We start from the raw sequence: 19049 nt of genomic DNA on the forward strand, positions 1-19049 counted from the left end.
AATTCTGGACCATTATCCGCTTGACTTAAGGTCGGGAAGAGAAAACGAAAGCATGAAGTTCCGAAATATAATGGAGAACATAAAGCCCGATAACAACCTCGAAATTACAGACCGTGTATATCAATGTGTATAGCAATATAAAGACACGGGAGAATGAAAAACACTATAACCCCAAGGTAATAGTAGAAGAAAATAACTTCCTCTGGTGGCAGATGAAAAAGAAGAATGAAGGATACGATAGCCAGGAAAATATCAAGAATCAGAACTGGATTAAGCATTTTCACAATCTATTGGGATGTATGAAATAAGAAAGAAGATTATAGGAGTGGTGAAAATAAATGAAACGGAAGAGGTCAATTTATAGCGAAATATCAGACATAGCAATCGAGGCAGATTACGCATTTAATCAAAGAAAATCCTAATTTTCGCAAATTCCGAAGAATCAAATCTTATTTAGATTATGAAGATTTTCTATTCCTTAAATTCCGGAAATCATTCGTAACTACGTCAAAAGCTAAGACGAATCTCTAATCTTTCATTTCACTCTTTTACGATAACTTCTCTCATACGCTTCGAGAAATCGGATTGTTTTATCCATATAATTCAACGGTGATAAAATTCTATTTATCAACTCATATTCGTCATGAAAACATTTCTATTGTTAGCCATGACGACCTCACTTAAATTTCGGGACAAAATTTCTTTAACGGGTAGGTACTGTGATGACCCGGAAATTTCTGACCAAATTTAAACTTTATCTTTAAATGATTTAATGTTTTCGACACGATAAGCAAAGTCTGTAAAACCGAATCTCAAAATTTTTGAACTATTCAAGTACCCTTCGGTTGTTCTCAATGATTCGCAAACCATTATATGTAAATAGATACATATATATACTATAACTTGAAAACGTAACAAAGTTTTAATTGTTTAATACCATACATTAAACTTATTGGTTTAAATATTTATTTGAATATATATGATAAGTTGGAATATTAATTGTATGAATAACTTGCGACGTATATTTAAAACGTGTTTATGAATGTTGAAAATATATATTAACTTGGTCATAAAACGATTTGTTATTATATATATATATCAACAAATAGCGAGACAATGATTTATAGAAGTAAATGACCAAAACACTCGAAAGTTTAAGATACACTTTGAATGATATAGTTTATTGATAATTTAAGACTATATTTTGACAAAGGTACGAGTCACAAAACGTAAATTGCGAGTTTTCTAAGCGTACGAAAATGCGTTCGAGAAACCGAAACCGGGACATAAGTCGAGTGACAACGTACGAGTCATCGGAACGAAAATTACAAGTCAACTATGCATGTGAATTTAATATAATATATAATTAATTATATAAATTAAATATATTATATATATTATATAAAATTATGTCGACAAACAAAAAGTTAAAAGTTTGTGAGCTGGATCAGAGGGCCATGCGATCGCATGGCCTTGAAGCACAAATCCCATGCGATCGCATGGGGTACTTTTTCAGAAAAGGTTCTATAAATTGCTAGAGTTTTGGTTCAGTTTTTACACCTTTTCATCTATCCATCTATCCTCACTCCGTATGCATTATATTTATTTATTATATTATTATTATTATTATTATTATTATTATTATTATTATTATTATTATTATTATTATTAATATTAAGATTAATATTATTATTAATATTATTAATATTAGTATTATTAATTAGTATTATACATAAAATACTACGACGGAGTGCCGTTCGAGTAATTTAAAAACAAGTTTTACGAGCGGGATAGAGCTAAGGAAAATATGGGTTATAGCTATGGAGGTTATGGGTAATATTCATGGATACTGTTCGCAAGTCAAACCTAGTGTTTATCGTCTCCGTTGTGTCTACGTACTTTTCTACAATATTGAATCTCAATATTGATACGTAAGCACTCATATTTTACCTTTTATATATTAATTGTGTATCCATGTGTAACGCCCCGTACAAAATCATCGTGTACGGATAATCAACAACAGGATCATCACAAGGTCAAACACTATATGCTGTTTGAAAACTGATTTGCATTCATTAAAAAGATAACGTTTTACAAGGATAACATGTCATAAGACTTATTACAAACCATTGTTCCAAAATAGCATAAGTTTACGAATGCAAAACATAAGTTTCATGATTGAGACATCTCTAAGTTATGTAGCGGATATCTAACATAGCAGGTCCTTAACAGCAATTCAATAATAGCATGACAGCAAGTGTAACAGCGGAAGCAATAAACCTCTAGGCACCTAAGAAATACACGCTTAAAAAGTCAACACGAATGTTGGTGAGCTATAGTTTAAGTTGTAATAGTAACGTAAGATAGGCCACGAGATTTCAGTGCTGCAACAGCGTATCAAAACAGTATGAAAAGTATATGCATAACCGTGGGCACCCGGTAACTAAACTTAACGTTTATAACCCCCTGAAAGTACACTTGGCGAGTGCGTATGTTCACGAAGTATTAAACACCCGTTAAATGCTAGCGCGACTAGCCCGAGTGGGGATGTCAAACCCTATGGATCCATATCTAAGATTCGCGTTCACCGGTTCAAAAACCAATGACTAAACGTTACCGTGCTAAAGGGAATGTTTATGCCGTTATATAACCCACATACATACAAAGTTTAAGTACTCGTGCCTAGTATGTAAAACGTAAAAAGCGCATGTATTCTCAGTCCCAAAAATAGTAAAAGTAGTAAAAAGGGATGCTATAACTCACAGTGATAAAAGCGGTAAAGTCGGTAATGAAAGTACGCAAGTAGTAAGTCGGTCCGAAAGGTCGTCAACCTAAATCAAAAGTTACTAGGTCAGTAGGTTGTCTTTATAAATTCTAATAGTGCATAAAATAAGTTTAAGTGTCATCATCATCATCATTCATCATCATAAAAGCTAAGTAAGTTTGACAAAAATAGAGATCGAAACAATGGGCTGACTTCGGTCAGCTGCTACGACCTATACGTAAATCGAAAAGACTCATGGTCAGTGGCTATGGCTCCGTATATGAGTCCCCTAACAGCTGACCAATTTTCAGAACCTAACTCATCTTCGTTTGACCGTGGCGATGGTTTAAGTGCGAGTAGGTCAGAAATTTCAGCACAACGTTAATAGGGTGTAGTGACTCTCGGAGGGCCATAACTCCTAACCTGTAACTCGTATTAAGACGAGGCCTAAACGGAAAATCATATAATCGAACCGAAATAACTAAAAATAAGCTTTCCAGTAGCCCAGGTGGTCTGATAAGATACAAAAATCAGTGGACAAGTGCTCCGGTGGGGTTCTTGGTGCTCGATGCTCATCACGGTTCTCATCCTTGATGCTTGTAGCTTCAAGTGTACAACTCGTTGATGGTTTAGCATCACTTTTGACCAAGATTCACCATCAATACACAATATGTTAAGACCAAGTAAGAATACAACTCATCCATGAGTCTTAGATGGATGATGAACCAAGGTTACATCATATCCTTAGTCTTAACACTAATACAAGTCATAATAACAACTAAAGTTACAAACTTTACATCAATTTAACAAGTATGAACACAATCTAAGTCAAAAGAAGTGATGGAAGCCTAAGCTAGAGAGCTTGGATCCATTTCACACAAGTTACAAGGTTACAAAGCTAGAAAGCTTGAACCTTTAAGTGTTCTTGAAGATCTTGAAGCATAAAGCTTGGATCTTGAAGATACATGAAGATTACAAACAAAAGTTTGAATCTTTTTAACAAAATAACATTAAACAATCATAAAAGTAATAGATCTATAAAAGATATGAAGATTCAAGCTAGAAAGCTTGAATCTTTGTTGTTCTTGAAAGATTCAAACTTGAATCAACAAGATATAAGTAAGATCAAAGCTAAAGGAACTTTGATCTTTATAAGGATGATGGTGATGATCACGAATTCAAGAAGAAAGAGGGAGGAGAAGAAAACTTACAAACAAAAGGAAGAAAGAAAGGATAAGTGTGTGAAATGCCAAAATGATCAAGTGTTGGAATGAGGGGCTTAAGGCTAGTATTTATAAGCAAATGGATATCACATGGATTGATGAGGTGGCAAGCCATATGGTGGTGGTGGTGGACGAATTTTAGAGGGGGAGGGGGGGACAAAATCTTGCTTTTTGGCTAATGGTGTCTAAAGTATGTCCTTTTGCTAGAATCTTATGTAACAAAGTTGATAATCCTTATCCATTATGCTAGTATGACTCATTAATTAATTAATTTATTATTTATTTATTATTATGGGCCACTAGTAATAATACTTGGACTAATTAATTGGGTCACTAGCTAGAGTAGGGTGGGCTTGAGCCCAACAAGGTAAAAAGTCCAAAAAGGCTAACTATTGGGCTTTAGAAATTAAATAAATAAAATTAAGCATCCAAAGGCCCAGGTAATTATTATTAGAAAATAATAATTAATATTTCGCAGTCCAAAAGTTCCGGTTCCGACAAAAGTCAAACGTGCGCGCAGTCCGCGTTTTAATCGTAACGGTAAATAACACTAACGGTTATAAAGCATCCAATGGACAAGTTAAACATTCTACATACACCAAGGCACGTTTTAAAGTAAATATGAATATAAAACACATGTACCAAGGTTCCAGAGTAATAAAGTAACACAGTACGTACAAATACGCAGTTTCGCTAGAATACAAGGCATAAAAGCAAGTCGAAAAAGTCGGGTCGTTACATTACCCACCTGTTATTGGAAATTTTGTCCCGAAATTTAAGCTGAGGTAGGTGTTGGAGTCGGGAAAAGGTGAGGATACTTCTGCATCATTTGATCCTCTCGTTCCCAGGTAAACTCAGGTCCACGCTTGGCATTCCATCGAACTCGGACAATTGGAATCTTATTGCGTTTCAAGGTTTTGACCTCACGGTCCATAATTTCAATAGGTTCTTCCACGAAGTGGAGTTGGTCATCAATGGTAAGTTCTTCCAATGGTATGATAAGTTCCGGTGGAGCAAGACATTTCTTCAAATTTGATACATGAAAGGTAGGATGAACGACACTCAACTGAGTCAGAAGATCCAAACGGTAAGCAACCGGTCCGATACGTTCCAAAATTTCAAAGGATCCGATGTATCGCGGGTTCAACTTTCCGAGTTTCCCAAAACGAATTACACCTTTCCAAGGTGCAACCTTCAACATCACACGGTCACCTATGTTAAATTCGAAGTCTTTACGTTTAAGATCAGCATAACTCTTTTGGCGATCACGGGCAGTCTTAAGTCTCGCCTGAATCTGAGAAATCTTCTCCGTCGTTTCATGGACTATCTCGGGTCCGGTGATTTGCACTTCGCCTAACTCGGCCCAACAAATAGGAGAACGGCACTTGCGGCCATACAACGCTTCAAAAGGTGCGGCTTTAATACTTGAATGATAACTGTTGTTGTAAGAGAATTCGGCCAGCGGCAGATGCCTTTCCCAAGAGTTTCCGAAGTCAATAACACAGGCACGTAACATGTCCTCTAAAGTCTGAATCATTCGTTCGCTCTGACCGTCGGTCTGGGGGTGATACGCGGTGCTCATGTCGAGATGAGTTCCCAAGGCTTCTTGCAAAGAACGCCAGAATCTGGAAGCAAAACAGGGATCGCGATCTGAGATGATTGATAAGGGCACACCATGACGAGATACCACCTCTTTGATGTACAGTTGAGCAAGTCTCTCCATTGTATCTGTTTCTTTCATTGCTAGAAAATGAGCAGATTTGGTAAGACGGTCAATGATAACCCAGATTGTATCGTATCCGCCCACCGTCTTTGGTAGCTTCGTGATGAAATCCATTGTAATTGCTTCCCATTTCCATTGTGGGATTTCTGGTTGTTGAAGTAATCCATATGGCCTCTGATGTTCAGCTTTAACCTTCGAACAAGTCAAACACCTTCCAACATAAGTTGTAACATCCTTCTTAAGATTTGGCCACCAATACTGTTCATTAAGATCGTGGTACATTTTTCCAGCTCCTGGATGAATCGAATATCTCGACTTTTGGGCTTCATCAAGTATAAGGTTCCGTAGATCTCCATAACGAGGTACCTAAATTCTTCCGGCATAACATCGGAGTCCAGACTCCTTAACCTCAAATTTAGAGACGAGAATGTTCAGGTATTCACGAGATATGTTCTCCTCCTTGAGAGCCTCTTCTTGGGCTACTCGAATCTGACTGTGGAGGTTCGAATGGATGGTAATGTTCAGAGCCCGAACACGAAGGGGTACCGTCCTCTCCTTTCGACTTAATGCGTCAGCTACAACATTGGCCTTGCCCGGATGGTAGCGAAGTTCACAATCGTAGTCGTTTAGCGTCTCAATCCATCGACGCTGTCTCATGTTTAGTTGCTTCTGATCGAAGATGTGTTGGAGACTCTTGTGATCGGTAAAGATAGTACTCTTTGTTCCATAAAGATAGTGTCTCCACAGCTTCAATGCGAAGACGACGGCTCCAAGTTCGAGATCGTGAGTAGTGTAGTTTCGCTCGTAGACCTTCAGTTGACGAGATGCATAAGCAATGACCTTCGTTCTTTGCATCAACACACAGCCAAAACCATTCCTCGAAGCATCACAGTACACAACGAAGTCGTCACTGCCTTCAGGAAGAGATAAGATAGGTGCGGTGGTTAACTTCAGCTTCAGGGTTTGAAATGCTGCTTCTTGCTCTTTTTCCCAAACAAACTTCTTTCCTTTATGAGATAACGCAGTCAAAGGACGCGAAATCAAAGAGAAACCTTCAATGAACCTTCGGTAATAACCGGCAAGACCTAGAAATTGGCGGATGTGAGTCGGAGTAGTGGGTGTCTCCCACTTGTTGATAGCTTCAATCTTGGCGGGGTCAACTTTGATACCTTGATCACTCACAATATGACCCAGAAATTGGACTTCCTTCAACCAAAATTCACACTTGGAGAATTAGGCATAAGGCTGCTCTTGTCTCAAGAGTTCGAGCACTAACCGAAGATGTTGTTCATGTTCTTCTTTGCTCTTGGAGTAGATGAGGATATCATCTATGAAGACGATAACGAATTTATCCAGATAAGGCTTGCAGACACAATTCATGAGGTCCATGAACACAGCGGGTGCGTTGGTTAAACCGAATGGCATCACGAGAAACTCGTAATGACCATAGCGGGTTCTAAATGCAGTCTTCATCACATCACTCTCCTTCACCCTCAATTGGTGATAACCTGATCGCAAATCGATCTTAGAATAAACGCTCGATCCTTGTAGCTGATCAAAAAGATCGTCAATTCGGGGAAGAGGATATCGGTTCTTAATCGTCAACTTGTTGAGTTCACGGTAGTCGATACACATGCGGAAAGATCCGTCCTTCTTCTTCACGAATAAAACAGGTGCACCCCAAGGCGACGAGCTCGGTTGGATAAACCCTCGGTCGAGCAATTCCTGCAGTTGACTCTGCAATTCTTGCAGTTCTGAAGGTGCCAGACGATAAGGCGCACGAGCTACGGGTGCAGCTCCCGGCACCAGATCGATCTGGAACTCCACTGCTCTTGGTGGTGGTAATCCAGGCAGTTCTTCCGGAAAGACGTCGGGGAATTCATTAACGATTCGCACATCATTCACACTCTTCTCCTCTGATTCTAAAGCCTTCACGTGTGCTAAAACGGCAAGTCGTCCTTTCTTCATGATCTTCTGCGCTTTCATACAACTAATGAGGTTCAGCTTCGAGTTACATCTCTCTCCGTAAATAGTCAGTGGGTCACCGTCTCCTTGTGGTATACGAAGAGCTTTATCTCCACAAATAATATCAGCCCTTACCTTGGTCAACCAATCCATGCCGACGATCACGTCAAAACTTCCCAGTTTGATAGGTATCAAGTCAATTTCAAAATCCACACCAGCTACATTAATAATAGCTCCTCGGCCAATTTGGTCAACCTTTTCAAGTTTACCGTTGGCTACCTCGACAAGCATACTTTCTTTTAAAGGAACTAATGACCAATTTATCTTATCGCAAAAGTGTCTACATACATAACTTCTATCGGCACCAGTATCAAATAGGACAGAAGCTAAAAGATTGTTGATAGTGAATATACCTGTCACCAAGTCGGGGTTCTCGCGTGCATCCCTGGCATTAACATTAAAAGCTCTACCACGCGGTGGTCCGCTGTCCTTCTTCTTATTGGGGCAATCATTCCTAAAGTGGCCCTGCTGTCCACACTCATAGCATTTCCTTGGCCCATTCGGGTTTGTCCTTGCAGCTGGGACGAGAATCTTGTAGTTCTTACCAACATGTCCGATCCGGTTGCACTTTTCACAGACCGCATTACAGTACCCAGTGTGATGTTTGTAACACCTCTTGCACTGCGGTAGAGTACCCTTGTAGTTCAGGTTTGAACTTGTGCCTGGGTTGGGGTTTCCACCGTTGTTGTACCTCTTGGCAGGGGTTTGATCATAGATTCTTCCCTTGTTATTATCCTAATTACGCTTCTCACCACTACCCGCTTCAGACTTGGACTTCTCCGGTTCATCGATGAGAATCTGATTCATGAGTGTATGCGCCATGCGCATTGCTTCGGGAACATTCGGTGGCTTGGACGAGGTGACTTTACCCTTAATGGACTTAGGGAGTCCCCAAAAGTATCTCTCCATACGCTTGAATTCCGGGGTGACCATGGTAGGACACATAAGAGCTAACTCAAGAAACCTCCGATTGTAACCATCGAGATCGTTGCCAACAGCTTTCAATTGCATAAACTCTATTTCCATCTTTTGTATTTCGGTTCTCGGACAATACTCATCAATCATAGCCGCTTTGAACTCCTCCCATGGTGTAGCATACGCCTCATCAATACCTTGTGCCTGAGCCATGGTGTTCCACCACGTGAGGGCGCCATCGGATAGCGTGCACGAAGCAAATTTGGTTTTGTTAGACTCGGAACAGTTGCTGACTCGGAATACTGATTCAAGCTTTTCAAACCATCTTGTGAGACCAACAGGCCCCTCAGTTCCGCTGAAGTTAGGTGGCTTACAGCTATGGAATTCTTTGTAGGTGCACTCTTTTCGAACGGGTTGGATAACCGGCGGTGGTTCATCTTGAGGGTCATTTCCGCCAAGGCTGCGGCGACTCGTTCATTAATCATCTCTTCGATTTGAGCTGCTGTGGGTGTTGTTCGTGTGTTTGCCATTGCCCTTCGAAACAGAAATTTTGACTTAAGTCAAAATCCAGCATTTAATATATAATAATATAGTATATAGTAAATAGGGAAACAACATAACGCATGCCAATATAGTGACGCAACTAGGTACAAATACCGCAAAACCAACATACAGTAATGTAAATAGAACACTGTGCAAGAATTTAATAATACAAAGTTTCATTCATTAATAAAGAGTTGCATACATCCGCATAAGTTCGCACATTACATAAGGAAAACATGGAGCTACAAACGAGATTACAAAATGAAACCTACTACAAAGCTCTATGGTGATGGTGGGTAAAGGATGTCCAGCACATGGGACATCTGCTCCTCGAGCTCAGTTACCCGAGCACGTAGGATCTCCACCTCCCTTGCCAGTTCCTCGACAGAGGGAGGGGCTGGCAGAGCAGGCGGTGCTGCTGGTGCAGGTGGTGCAGGTGGTGCAGATGGTCCAGCTCCAGAGGTAGATGCTGCATGGCGATAAGGCTTACGCACGAACGGATCAGCCGGGTAAGGCACGACCCGCTTACGGGCGGTAACCCTACGACGCTGACCATGTGCGTCAGTGAATGCTCGTCCTCTGTTGATCCCCGGAATAACGGTGCCATCGAAACGGTACCGCTTCTTCGGCGGGGTGGAGGGTGGCTGGACAGGTGTATCATCAAGGTCCTCCTCGTCGGAATCATCGTCACTAGAGTCGTCTGTGGATGAGTCGTCTGAACTAGCTGGGGGTGACACCACAGGTGGACCTCCTCGAGCGGCCATCATCTGTCCATATCTGGCGGGTTCGATTGGCACGAGACGTCCATCAGGAGTGCGTCGGCACCAGTGGTTACGTTCATTATGAACCGGACCTTCCCCAAGATCCGCAGGAATCACAACACCACTGGGGCGAGGCTGTGGCTCCTGAGGTACCGGGGAAACTAGAGCTGGAATCTCCGGAGGGTCTTGGGCTCCGACTGCGGTAACCACCGGTACAGGTGTATGGCTGCTTGTTCCGGAGGATGAAGCGCCGGGGTCACTGGTTAACGAGATCTGTGTATCGGTAGCAGCAGTAGGTGAGGTGGCTGACGAGTCTGAATCGCTATCCAAAATAATGACAGGTGGAATATCCGACATCTGAACAAGAAAAATAAATTTTCCATATCAGTAAGTCATAAGCAAGCAAGTATTAAGCACTATAGCATCCTAGCATGGCAATAACAACAGTGCTAAACAGTAATAACAGTGAAAGCAGATAGTAATCATGCAAAGGAAGAAATAGGCATACAGCAAGTTCGCATGGCAGTAAAGATAGGCAATAGCATGCAGTAAGATCACATGGTAGTAAAAGTAAGCAGTAGCATGCAGAAACAAGTAAACTAGCAAGTTGTAGATTAGTCCTATTAGTGAATCCTACTCGGGTCGGTCCTAGACTCACTAATGCAACCTAATTCCCTACAACTAATGCTCTGATACCAACTGTAACGCCCCGTACAAAATCATCGTGTACGGGTCATCAACAACAGGATCATCACAAGGTAAAACACTATATGCTGTTTGAAAACTGATTTGCATTCATTAAAAAGATAACGTTTTACAAGGATAACATGTCATAAGACTTTTTACAAACCATTGTTCCAAAATAACATAAGTTTACGAATGCAAAACATAAGTTTCATGATTGAGACATCTCTAAGTTATGCAGCGGATATCTAACACAGCAGGTCCTTAACAGCAATTCAATAATAGCATGACAGCAAGTGTAACAGCGGAAGCAATAAACCTCTAGGCACCTGAGAAATACACGCTTAAAAAGTCAACACGAATGTTGGTGAGCTATAGTTTAAGTTGTAATAGTAACGCAAGATAGGCCACGAGATTTCAGTGCTGCAACAGCGTATCAAAACAGTATGAAAAGTATATGCATAACCGTGGGCACCCGGTAACTAAACTTAACGTTTATAACCCCCTGAAAGTACACTTGGCTAGTGCGTATGTTCACGAAGTATTAAACACCCGTTAAATGCTAGCGCGACTAGCGCGACTAGCCCGAGTGGGGATGTCAAATCCTATGGATCCATATCTAAGATTCGCGTTCACCGGTTCAAAAACCAATGACTAAACGTTACCGTGCTAAAGGGAATGTTTATGCCGTTATATATCCCACATACATACGAAGTTTAAGTACTCGTGCCTAGTATGTAAAACGTAAAAAGCGCATGTATTCTCAGTCCCAAAAATAGTAAAAGTAGTAAAAAGGGATGCTATAACTCACAGTGATAAAAGCGGTAAAGTCGGTAATGAAAGTACGCAAGTAGTAAGTCGGTCCGAAAGGTCGTCAACCTAAATCAAAAGTTACTAGGTCAGTAGGTTGTCTTTATAAATTCTAATAGTGCATAAAATAAGTTTAAGTGTCATCATCATCATCATTCATCATCATAAAAGCTAAGTAAGTTTGACAAAAATAGAGATCGAAACAATGGGCTGACTTCGGTCAGCTGCTACGACCTCTACATAAATCGAAAAGATGCATGGTCAGTGGCTATGGCTCCGTATATGAGTCCCCTAACAGCTGACCAATTTTCAGAACCTAACTCGTCTTCGTTTGACCGTGGCGACGGTTTAAGTGCGAGTAGGTCAGAAATTTCAGCACAACGTTAATAGGGTGTAGTGACTCTCGGAGGGCCATAACTCCTAAACCGTAACTCGTATTAAGACAAGTCCTAAACGGAAAATCATCTAATCGAACCGAACTAACTAAAAATCAGCTTTTCAGTAGTCCAGGTGGTCTGATCCGATATGAAAATCAGTGGACAATTGCTCCGGTGGGGTTCTTGGTGCTCGATGCTCATCACGGTTCTCATCCTTGATGCTTGTAGCTTCAAGTGTACAACTCGTTGATGGTTTAGCATCACTTTTGACCAAGATTCACCATCAATACACAATATGTTAAGACCAAGTAAGAATACAACTCATCCATGAGTCTTAGATGGATGATGAACCAAGGTTACATCATATCCTTAGTCTTAACACTAATACAAGTCACAATAACAACTAAAGTTACAAACTTTACATCAATTTAACAAGTATGAACACAATCTAAGTCAAAAGAGGTGATGGAACCCTAAGCTAGAGAGCTTGGATCCATTTCACACAAGTTACAAGGTTACAAAGCTAGAAAGCTTGAACCTTTAAGTGTTCTTGAAGATCTTGAAGCATAAAGCTTGGATCTTGAAGATACATGAAGATTACAAACAAAAGTTTGAATCTTTTTAACAAAATAACATTAAACAATCATAAAAGTAATAGATCTATAAAAGATATGAAGATTCAAGCTAGAAAGCTTGAATCTTTGTTGTTCTTGAAAGATTCAAACTTGAATCAACAAGATATAAGTAAGATCAAAGCTAAAGGAACTTTGATCTTTATAAGGATAATGGTGATGATCACGAATTCAAGAAGAAAGAGGGAGGAGAAGAAAACTTACAAACAAAAGGAAGAAAGAAAGGATAAGTGTGTGAAATGTCAAAATGATCAAGTGTTGGAATGAGGGGCTTACGGCTAGTATTTATAAGCAAATGGATATCACATGGATTGATGAGGTGGCAAGCCATATGGTGGTGGTGGTGGATGAATTTTAGAGGGGGAGGGGGGACAAAATCTTGCTTTTTGGCTAATGGTGTCTAAAGTATGTCCTTTTGCTAGAATCTTATGTAACAAAGTTGATAATCCTTATCCATTATGCTAGTATGACTCATTAATTAATTTATTTATTATTTATTTATTATTATGGGCCACTAGTAATAATACTTGGGCTAATTAATTGGGTCACTAGCTAGAGTAGGGTGGGCTTGAGCCCAACAAGGTAAAAAGTCCAAAAAGGCTAACTATTGGGCTTTAGCAATTAAATAAATAAAATTAAGCATCCAAAGGCCCAGGTAATTATTATTAGAAAATAATAATTAATATTTCGCAGTCCAAAAGTTCCGGTTCCGACAAAAGTCAAACGTGCGCGCAGTCCGCGTTTTAATCGTAACGGTAAATAACACTAACGGTTATAAAGCATCCAATGGACAAGTTAAACATTCTACATACACCAAGGCACGTTTTAAAGTAAATATGAATATAAAACACGTGTGCCAAGGTTTCGGAGTAATAAAGTAACACAGTACGCACAAATACGCAGTTTCGCTAGAATACAAGGCATAAAAGCAAGTCGAAAAAGTCGGGTCGTTACACCATGTCTAGTGCTCGAGTATATATATTTAAGCATGCTTGTATGCTAAATTTCGTCGTTAAACAGTTTATAATGAATCACAAATTAAATACATATATTACTGGTAAAAGGTATATGATATACATGTTTTTGGAAAGCTGGCGAAAAATCAATAACTTTTCATTTAGATATCGAATAGTTTCAATGAACGGATTAAAAGATATGATCAACTGAATTATAATTAACGTTAATTAGAATTACTTTTGAATCTGCAATTAATATTTAAACAACTTTTTTCCGAGATTGATAAAATGGATTTTTGAATATTACCAACCGAGTAAATAAATCCTTATATAAGACACGTCTCGTTTTGTTGAACAATTGTCAAAACTGATTGTTTTATCATATTTTAAAGCCTTATAAAAACTATAGTTTAATCTTACAAGAATTGGGAAACTATGTGAAATATTAAAATGATTCGATTGCCATGATCATTCAACTATTGTATGGAGTCAGATTGACTTTTTGAAATAACTTTTGATAACTATTGTATATCGATATCTAGCATTAGGATTGTGATACACTATGACCTGACCTAGCTTGATAGACATTTATTGACCAACATATGTTCTCTAGGTTGAGATCTACGGTTATTTAGTATTCCGAGTTTCGGTCACATTTCGATGAACAACTTTATGTGCTGCTAAGGTGAGTTTCATTGATCCCTTTTTAATTGCTTTTGCAATCTATATTTTTGGGCTGAGAATACATGCACTTTATTTTAAACGCAATGGATACAAGTACATACTAAATTCTACACCGAGTTTGAACCGAAAATCACTAGCTTTGGTAACTAGTAACTGCCAGTTATAAGAACTGGTGGGCGCGAGTAGTTATATATGGATCCATAGGGCTTGACATCCCCGTCTGTTCCAGGTATAGAAACTCTAGCCTGAACTATAAAACAGACGTACGCTATTTGAGATTAGTACACGTTAGTTTGCGTGTATTGTACATGTTGGTTGCATGTATGTTAAAACAGGGGTACTTATTAAAACGTTAAAGTTTAGTTACCAGGATGCTCAATCTTGTAGAATATTTTGATAAACGTTTCTGGATGAAACAACTGAAATCTTGTGATCCACCTTTATATACAGATTATGTGCAACACTAAAACTATGAACTCACCAACCTTTGTGTTGACACTTGTTAGCATGTTTATTCTCAGGTTTCTTTGAAGTCTTCCGCTGTTTGCTTATATGTTAGACAAGCTATGTGCATGGAGTCATACATGGCATATTTTTCAAGGAAACGTTGCATTCACCAAATCATCACCATGTATCTTATTTTGACTGCATTATCAACGGAAATATTATTGTAAATTATTATATTACGGTGATTGTCTATATGTAGAAATCATCAGATGTCGAAAACCTTTGATTAAAATATTCATTTATGGTGTGCCTTTTCAAAAGAATGCAATGTTTACAAAACGTATCATATAGTGGTCAAATACCTCGCAATGAAATCGATGAATGACGTGTTCGTCCATATGAATTTGGAGCGATCGTCACACTCAAGAACCTTCGAATCAACCAAACCGGCCCGTATCATAGGGGCTGCCTATCATAGCAAAATTGTTGAAATGCCGGTCCACTCAAAACTCGATCTCTGGGAAATTTGCTTTGTATAGGCAGGCCAAGATTGAGAATTTTATAACAATTTCAAGAATGATGATCAAAAGGAAGACGATCACAAAGAAAAACAAGACGAGAAGGGTTTTGTTACCATGGGAAATGTTATCAATAAGAATGATAAAAAGCATGAGATGGCATGTTGTAGTTTGTATGCTAGTGCATTTGCACGATATTAACACGATGACGATTTGCTATTGGGAGTCTTCTTAAACTTATTAATATTCGATTATTCGGAATATGGGTGTCGATTACAACGGGTTGCCTGTTAATAACGAATGTTATCCATTGTTGATGCTTATACGACCAATGTACTAATTAATAAATTTTGAGCTATTGAACTATTATCGATATATCACGAGTCTTATCGGGTACTACTACAAATTATATGCAAAAGTGCACTTCACAATGGTGAAGATAGTGATAGTGATTAGAAAGATCACCAGGAAGAAGCAAAATACTTTCGTCAAAGAGATTCAACCTATATGGAGAAGTGCTTGTTTGGATGAAATAAAGTTTTAAATTTATATAATATATAATAATTATGTAGTATTATATAAAGGAAAATGTTAATGACAACCATAAGGTTATCATTAAGAAATTCAGATATTTATTTTATACGGTACATGGAAAAACTACTCTCTAATTTACAAATGTACCACTATTTGCATATTTTTTTTTTCTTAAAACAATTCAAAACATTATCATTAGAAAACTCGTTATATAAAAGCTCATATTTTAAAAGTGGAAATGTGGAAGGATGATTTATATATTTGTACTCACTTTGTTTTACTCGAAAAAACAAAAATTGTAATAAATGCAAAAAAAACTTTCATTTTAAAAACTTTAGTAAATACGAAGAACAACGTTCATCAATAAATAAAAAGAACCTCAAACTTAAAAAAAATCAAAATAAACTAAACAACTAAACCTACTTTAACTTACAATTATATGTTTAAAAAGTAAAATATGAACTCACACACTCACTAGTCACTACCACAAATTAATTTACAAATATAAACATTATTATATTTTATTTTATAACTTGAACAATGAACCTTGTAATTTGAAGGATCATTTTACTAACACAATACCAAGAAGTTGTGATGTGGTTCAGTAGTTGGTGGCCTACCTCCTTTAGAGGATGTCAGAAGTTCGACTCCCGTTGACTACATATTAAAAAGAAAACACAATTTCATCTCTGCCATGAAATATCCACTCAGGGCACCTGGGGAGTAAAGGGGAGGAGAGTTTTACTTGGTCGTGCTCTTGGAACAGTTTCAAAGTTTCCTCCCGAACAGTGATGGGGGCGGGGTTATTATCGCTGCATCGGCATAGTCGAAACGGGAGATGGTCGCAACGGGTGGTTTAGTCCCCCTCGAGTGATCCCAATCGCTGTTAAAGAAAAAAAAAACATAATACCAATAACACTTTGTTCATTAGATATGTGTATATAATTTTCGTTAGTAATTCGCTATGTATAAGTGTTTATACTGTTAGACATTTTTTTTTCTTTTCGAAAGACCAGAAGTATATTAGCACGAAACGGGGCAAGGGGGCCCAGCCCAATACACGAGGGCCACGAATAAATTACAGTAGGCAAAGAACAGACAGTTGCAAAGCTAGCAACTGAGAGAATAAAGAAAAAAAGAAAAACAATACAGGAATTGACTTGTAATTTAAACAGCATAAGACCAGAGATCACTAATCCAAGTTAGCCATTCCATCTTCCGATTATATACACATCTTCCGATTATACTGTTAGACTTTTTTAACCTTGTATTCTTGTACAGTTAAAAAAAAAACAAGATATGAATTGCTTCCGATGATAGAATGAAAGGTGCGAGAAGTTGTGATGTGGTCCAGCGGTTGGTGGCATGCCTCCTTTAGGGGAGGTCAGGAGTTCCACCCCCGTTGGCAACATATTAAAAACACAATTTTATCTCTGCCATGAATTGTCCACCCATGACACCTTTCCCATATCGTTTGAGGGGGTAAAGGGGAGGGGGCATAATCGAAACGGGAGATGAAAGCAACGGGTGGTTTAGTCCCCTTCGGGTGATCCCATTCGCTGTTTAAAAAAAAAAGAATGAAAGGTGCCAAGAGTTAATATCTTCCTTTGTTCAATATACTGTTAGACTATTAGAATATTTATCATTATTTTTTTTAGAACAACTCAAATTTATTAACAATTGTTAGAGTAATATTTATTATTATTAGTTATTCTTTAGACTATTAGAATATTTATCAATATTTTTTTTTAGAACAACTCAAATTTATTAACAACTGTTAGACTAATATTTATTATTATTAGTTTTTCTTTTAGAACGGCCGTTTTGGAATCACCCATAGTGATATTATCTACCTTTGCGATCATATTTCACACACACGCTTCAAGGAAGTTTCCAATGACCCCCCACACAGATATCAATCCATACGGGCATGTATCATGTGAAAAATCATGATAATCACCCCGACGGGGCTCGAACCCGAGACCTCTCGAAACCCAATTAACCTTGGGGTACCACTCAGGCACAAGTGTTGGTGGTTTATTAATAGTTTTAACACATGTAGATAGGGAACTACTAAAGAAAATCATACAAACATGCTAATGAACAAAGTGTCATTAGCATTGCAATACTGAAATGATCCTTCAAACTACGAGGTTCATGGTTCTAAGTTATGAAATCAAATAATACTATATATTTGTTAATTAATTGTGATAGTGAGTGTGTGAGTTTCTTTATTATCTTTATCTTTATTATTATTATTATTATACTATTAAAGTTAAAGTATATATGAACAATAAAGTATGAATAATTCGATACACTTATCTAAATCTAAATCTAAATCTAAATCTAAATCTAAATCTAAATCAAGATAATAATACGGTTGATATATTAATTTTTATATTTGTTCAAGATCGACATGTATTCATATTGCTGCCAAAATGGTTCGATACAGGCTCAATTTATAATCAGGCCACGTTCCCGATAAGCCCAATAAACAGGCACAAACAGGCAAACAGCCCATCGTCAATTTCAACAAAATCCCTTTTTCAACAAAGTTCAAGAACTAGGGTTTGACTCCCCGACGTAAAGATGAAGAAGACGAAAACAAAGAAGAAAAAGTTCAAAGATTCATCATCATCATCATCATCGGAAATCACTTGCTCAGAATCATCGGATTACCATACGGCTGTCTCTAAAATCGCCGTCGCACAGATCTGTAAATCCGTCGGATACAAAGGCGCTCAAACCACCGCACTCGAAACCCTAACAGACATCGCCGTCAGGTACCTTCAATCAATCGCAAAATCCGCTGCTACCTCCGCCATTTCCACCGGCCGTACACAGTGTAACCTCCTTGACGTCATCCGTGCATTCGAAGACCTACATTCTGACCTAGGGTTTAAAGGAAACTCAGATCCTAAAAAACGATTATATATACTCAGTAATTCATCGATTCTACGTGATACGATGAAATTCGTCTACCGGACTCGTGAAATTCCGTTTGCAAAACCGTTGCCACGCCGCGGAAGTACGATACCGTCATTTTCGACGTGTTTTCCCGACGAGCGTGTGAAATTGAATCATATTCCGAGATGGTTGCCAAGTTTCCCTAAAATCGGTGACGGTGGAGACAAAACGGTTGTTGATACAGCAAATGAAGGTGCAATTGAAGTGGAGAAGATGTGTTTGATTGAATCGGATCGGAAAATTAGTAAGTTGCCGGAGAAAAGGAGAAAAGTAAGCTTTAAGATTTCAGGCGGTAGTGGTGGTCGGAATGAAATTGTAGTTAAATTTGGGGGTGATTTGAGAAGTGGTGTTAGTAAAAGGGGTAAAAGAATTTTATGCGAAATTTATGACGATGACGATAATGATGACGGAAAACCTGCTTCAAAAAAGCAAAGATGAAATTGATGCTGAGATGTTATTATTACGATTAAATTGATGATTGGTCAT

At 38.4% G+C, this 19049-nt stretch overlaps 1 protein-coding gene across 1 annotated transcript; it reads left to right on the forward strand.

Moving 5' to 3' along the window:
* Positions 1-18185: 18185 nt before the first annotated feature.
* Positions 18186-19001, forward strand: LOC139860520 (transcription initiation factor TFIID subunit 8-like). Its single transcript, XM_071849272.1, has one exon. It carries the CDS (start codon positions 18186-18188, stop codon positions 18999-19001), a length of 816 nt encoding a protein of 271 aa, XP_071705373.1.
* The last annotated feature ends 48 nt before the right edge of the window (positions 19002-19049 follow it).

This window comes from Rutidosis leptorrhynchoides, chromosome 7 (genome assembly GCF_046630445.1).
Source record: "Rutidosis leptorrhynchoides isolate AG116_Rl617_1_P2 chromosome 7, CSIRO_AGI_Rlap_v1, whole genome shotgun sequence".
Classification (NCBI taxonomy): Eukaryota; Viridiplantae; Streptophyta; class Magnoliopsida; order Asterales; family Asteraceae; genus Rutidosis; species Rutidosis leptorrhynchoides.

Bases quoted from the DNA above. Each gene is read 5' to 3' on its own strand.
- LOC139860520 (XM_071849272.1), top strand. From the start codon at position 18,186: ATGAAGAAGACGAAAACAAAGAAGAAAAAGTTCAAAGATTCATCATCA.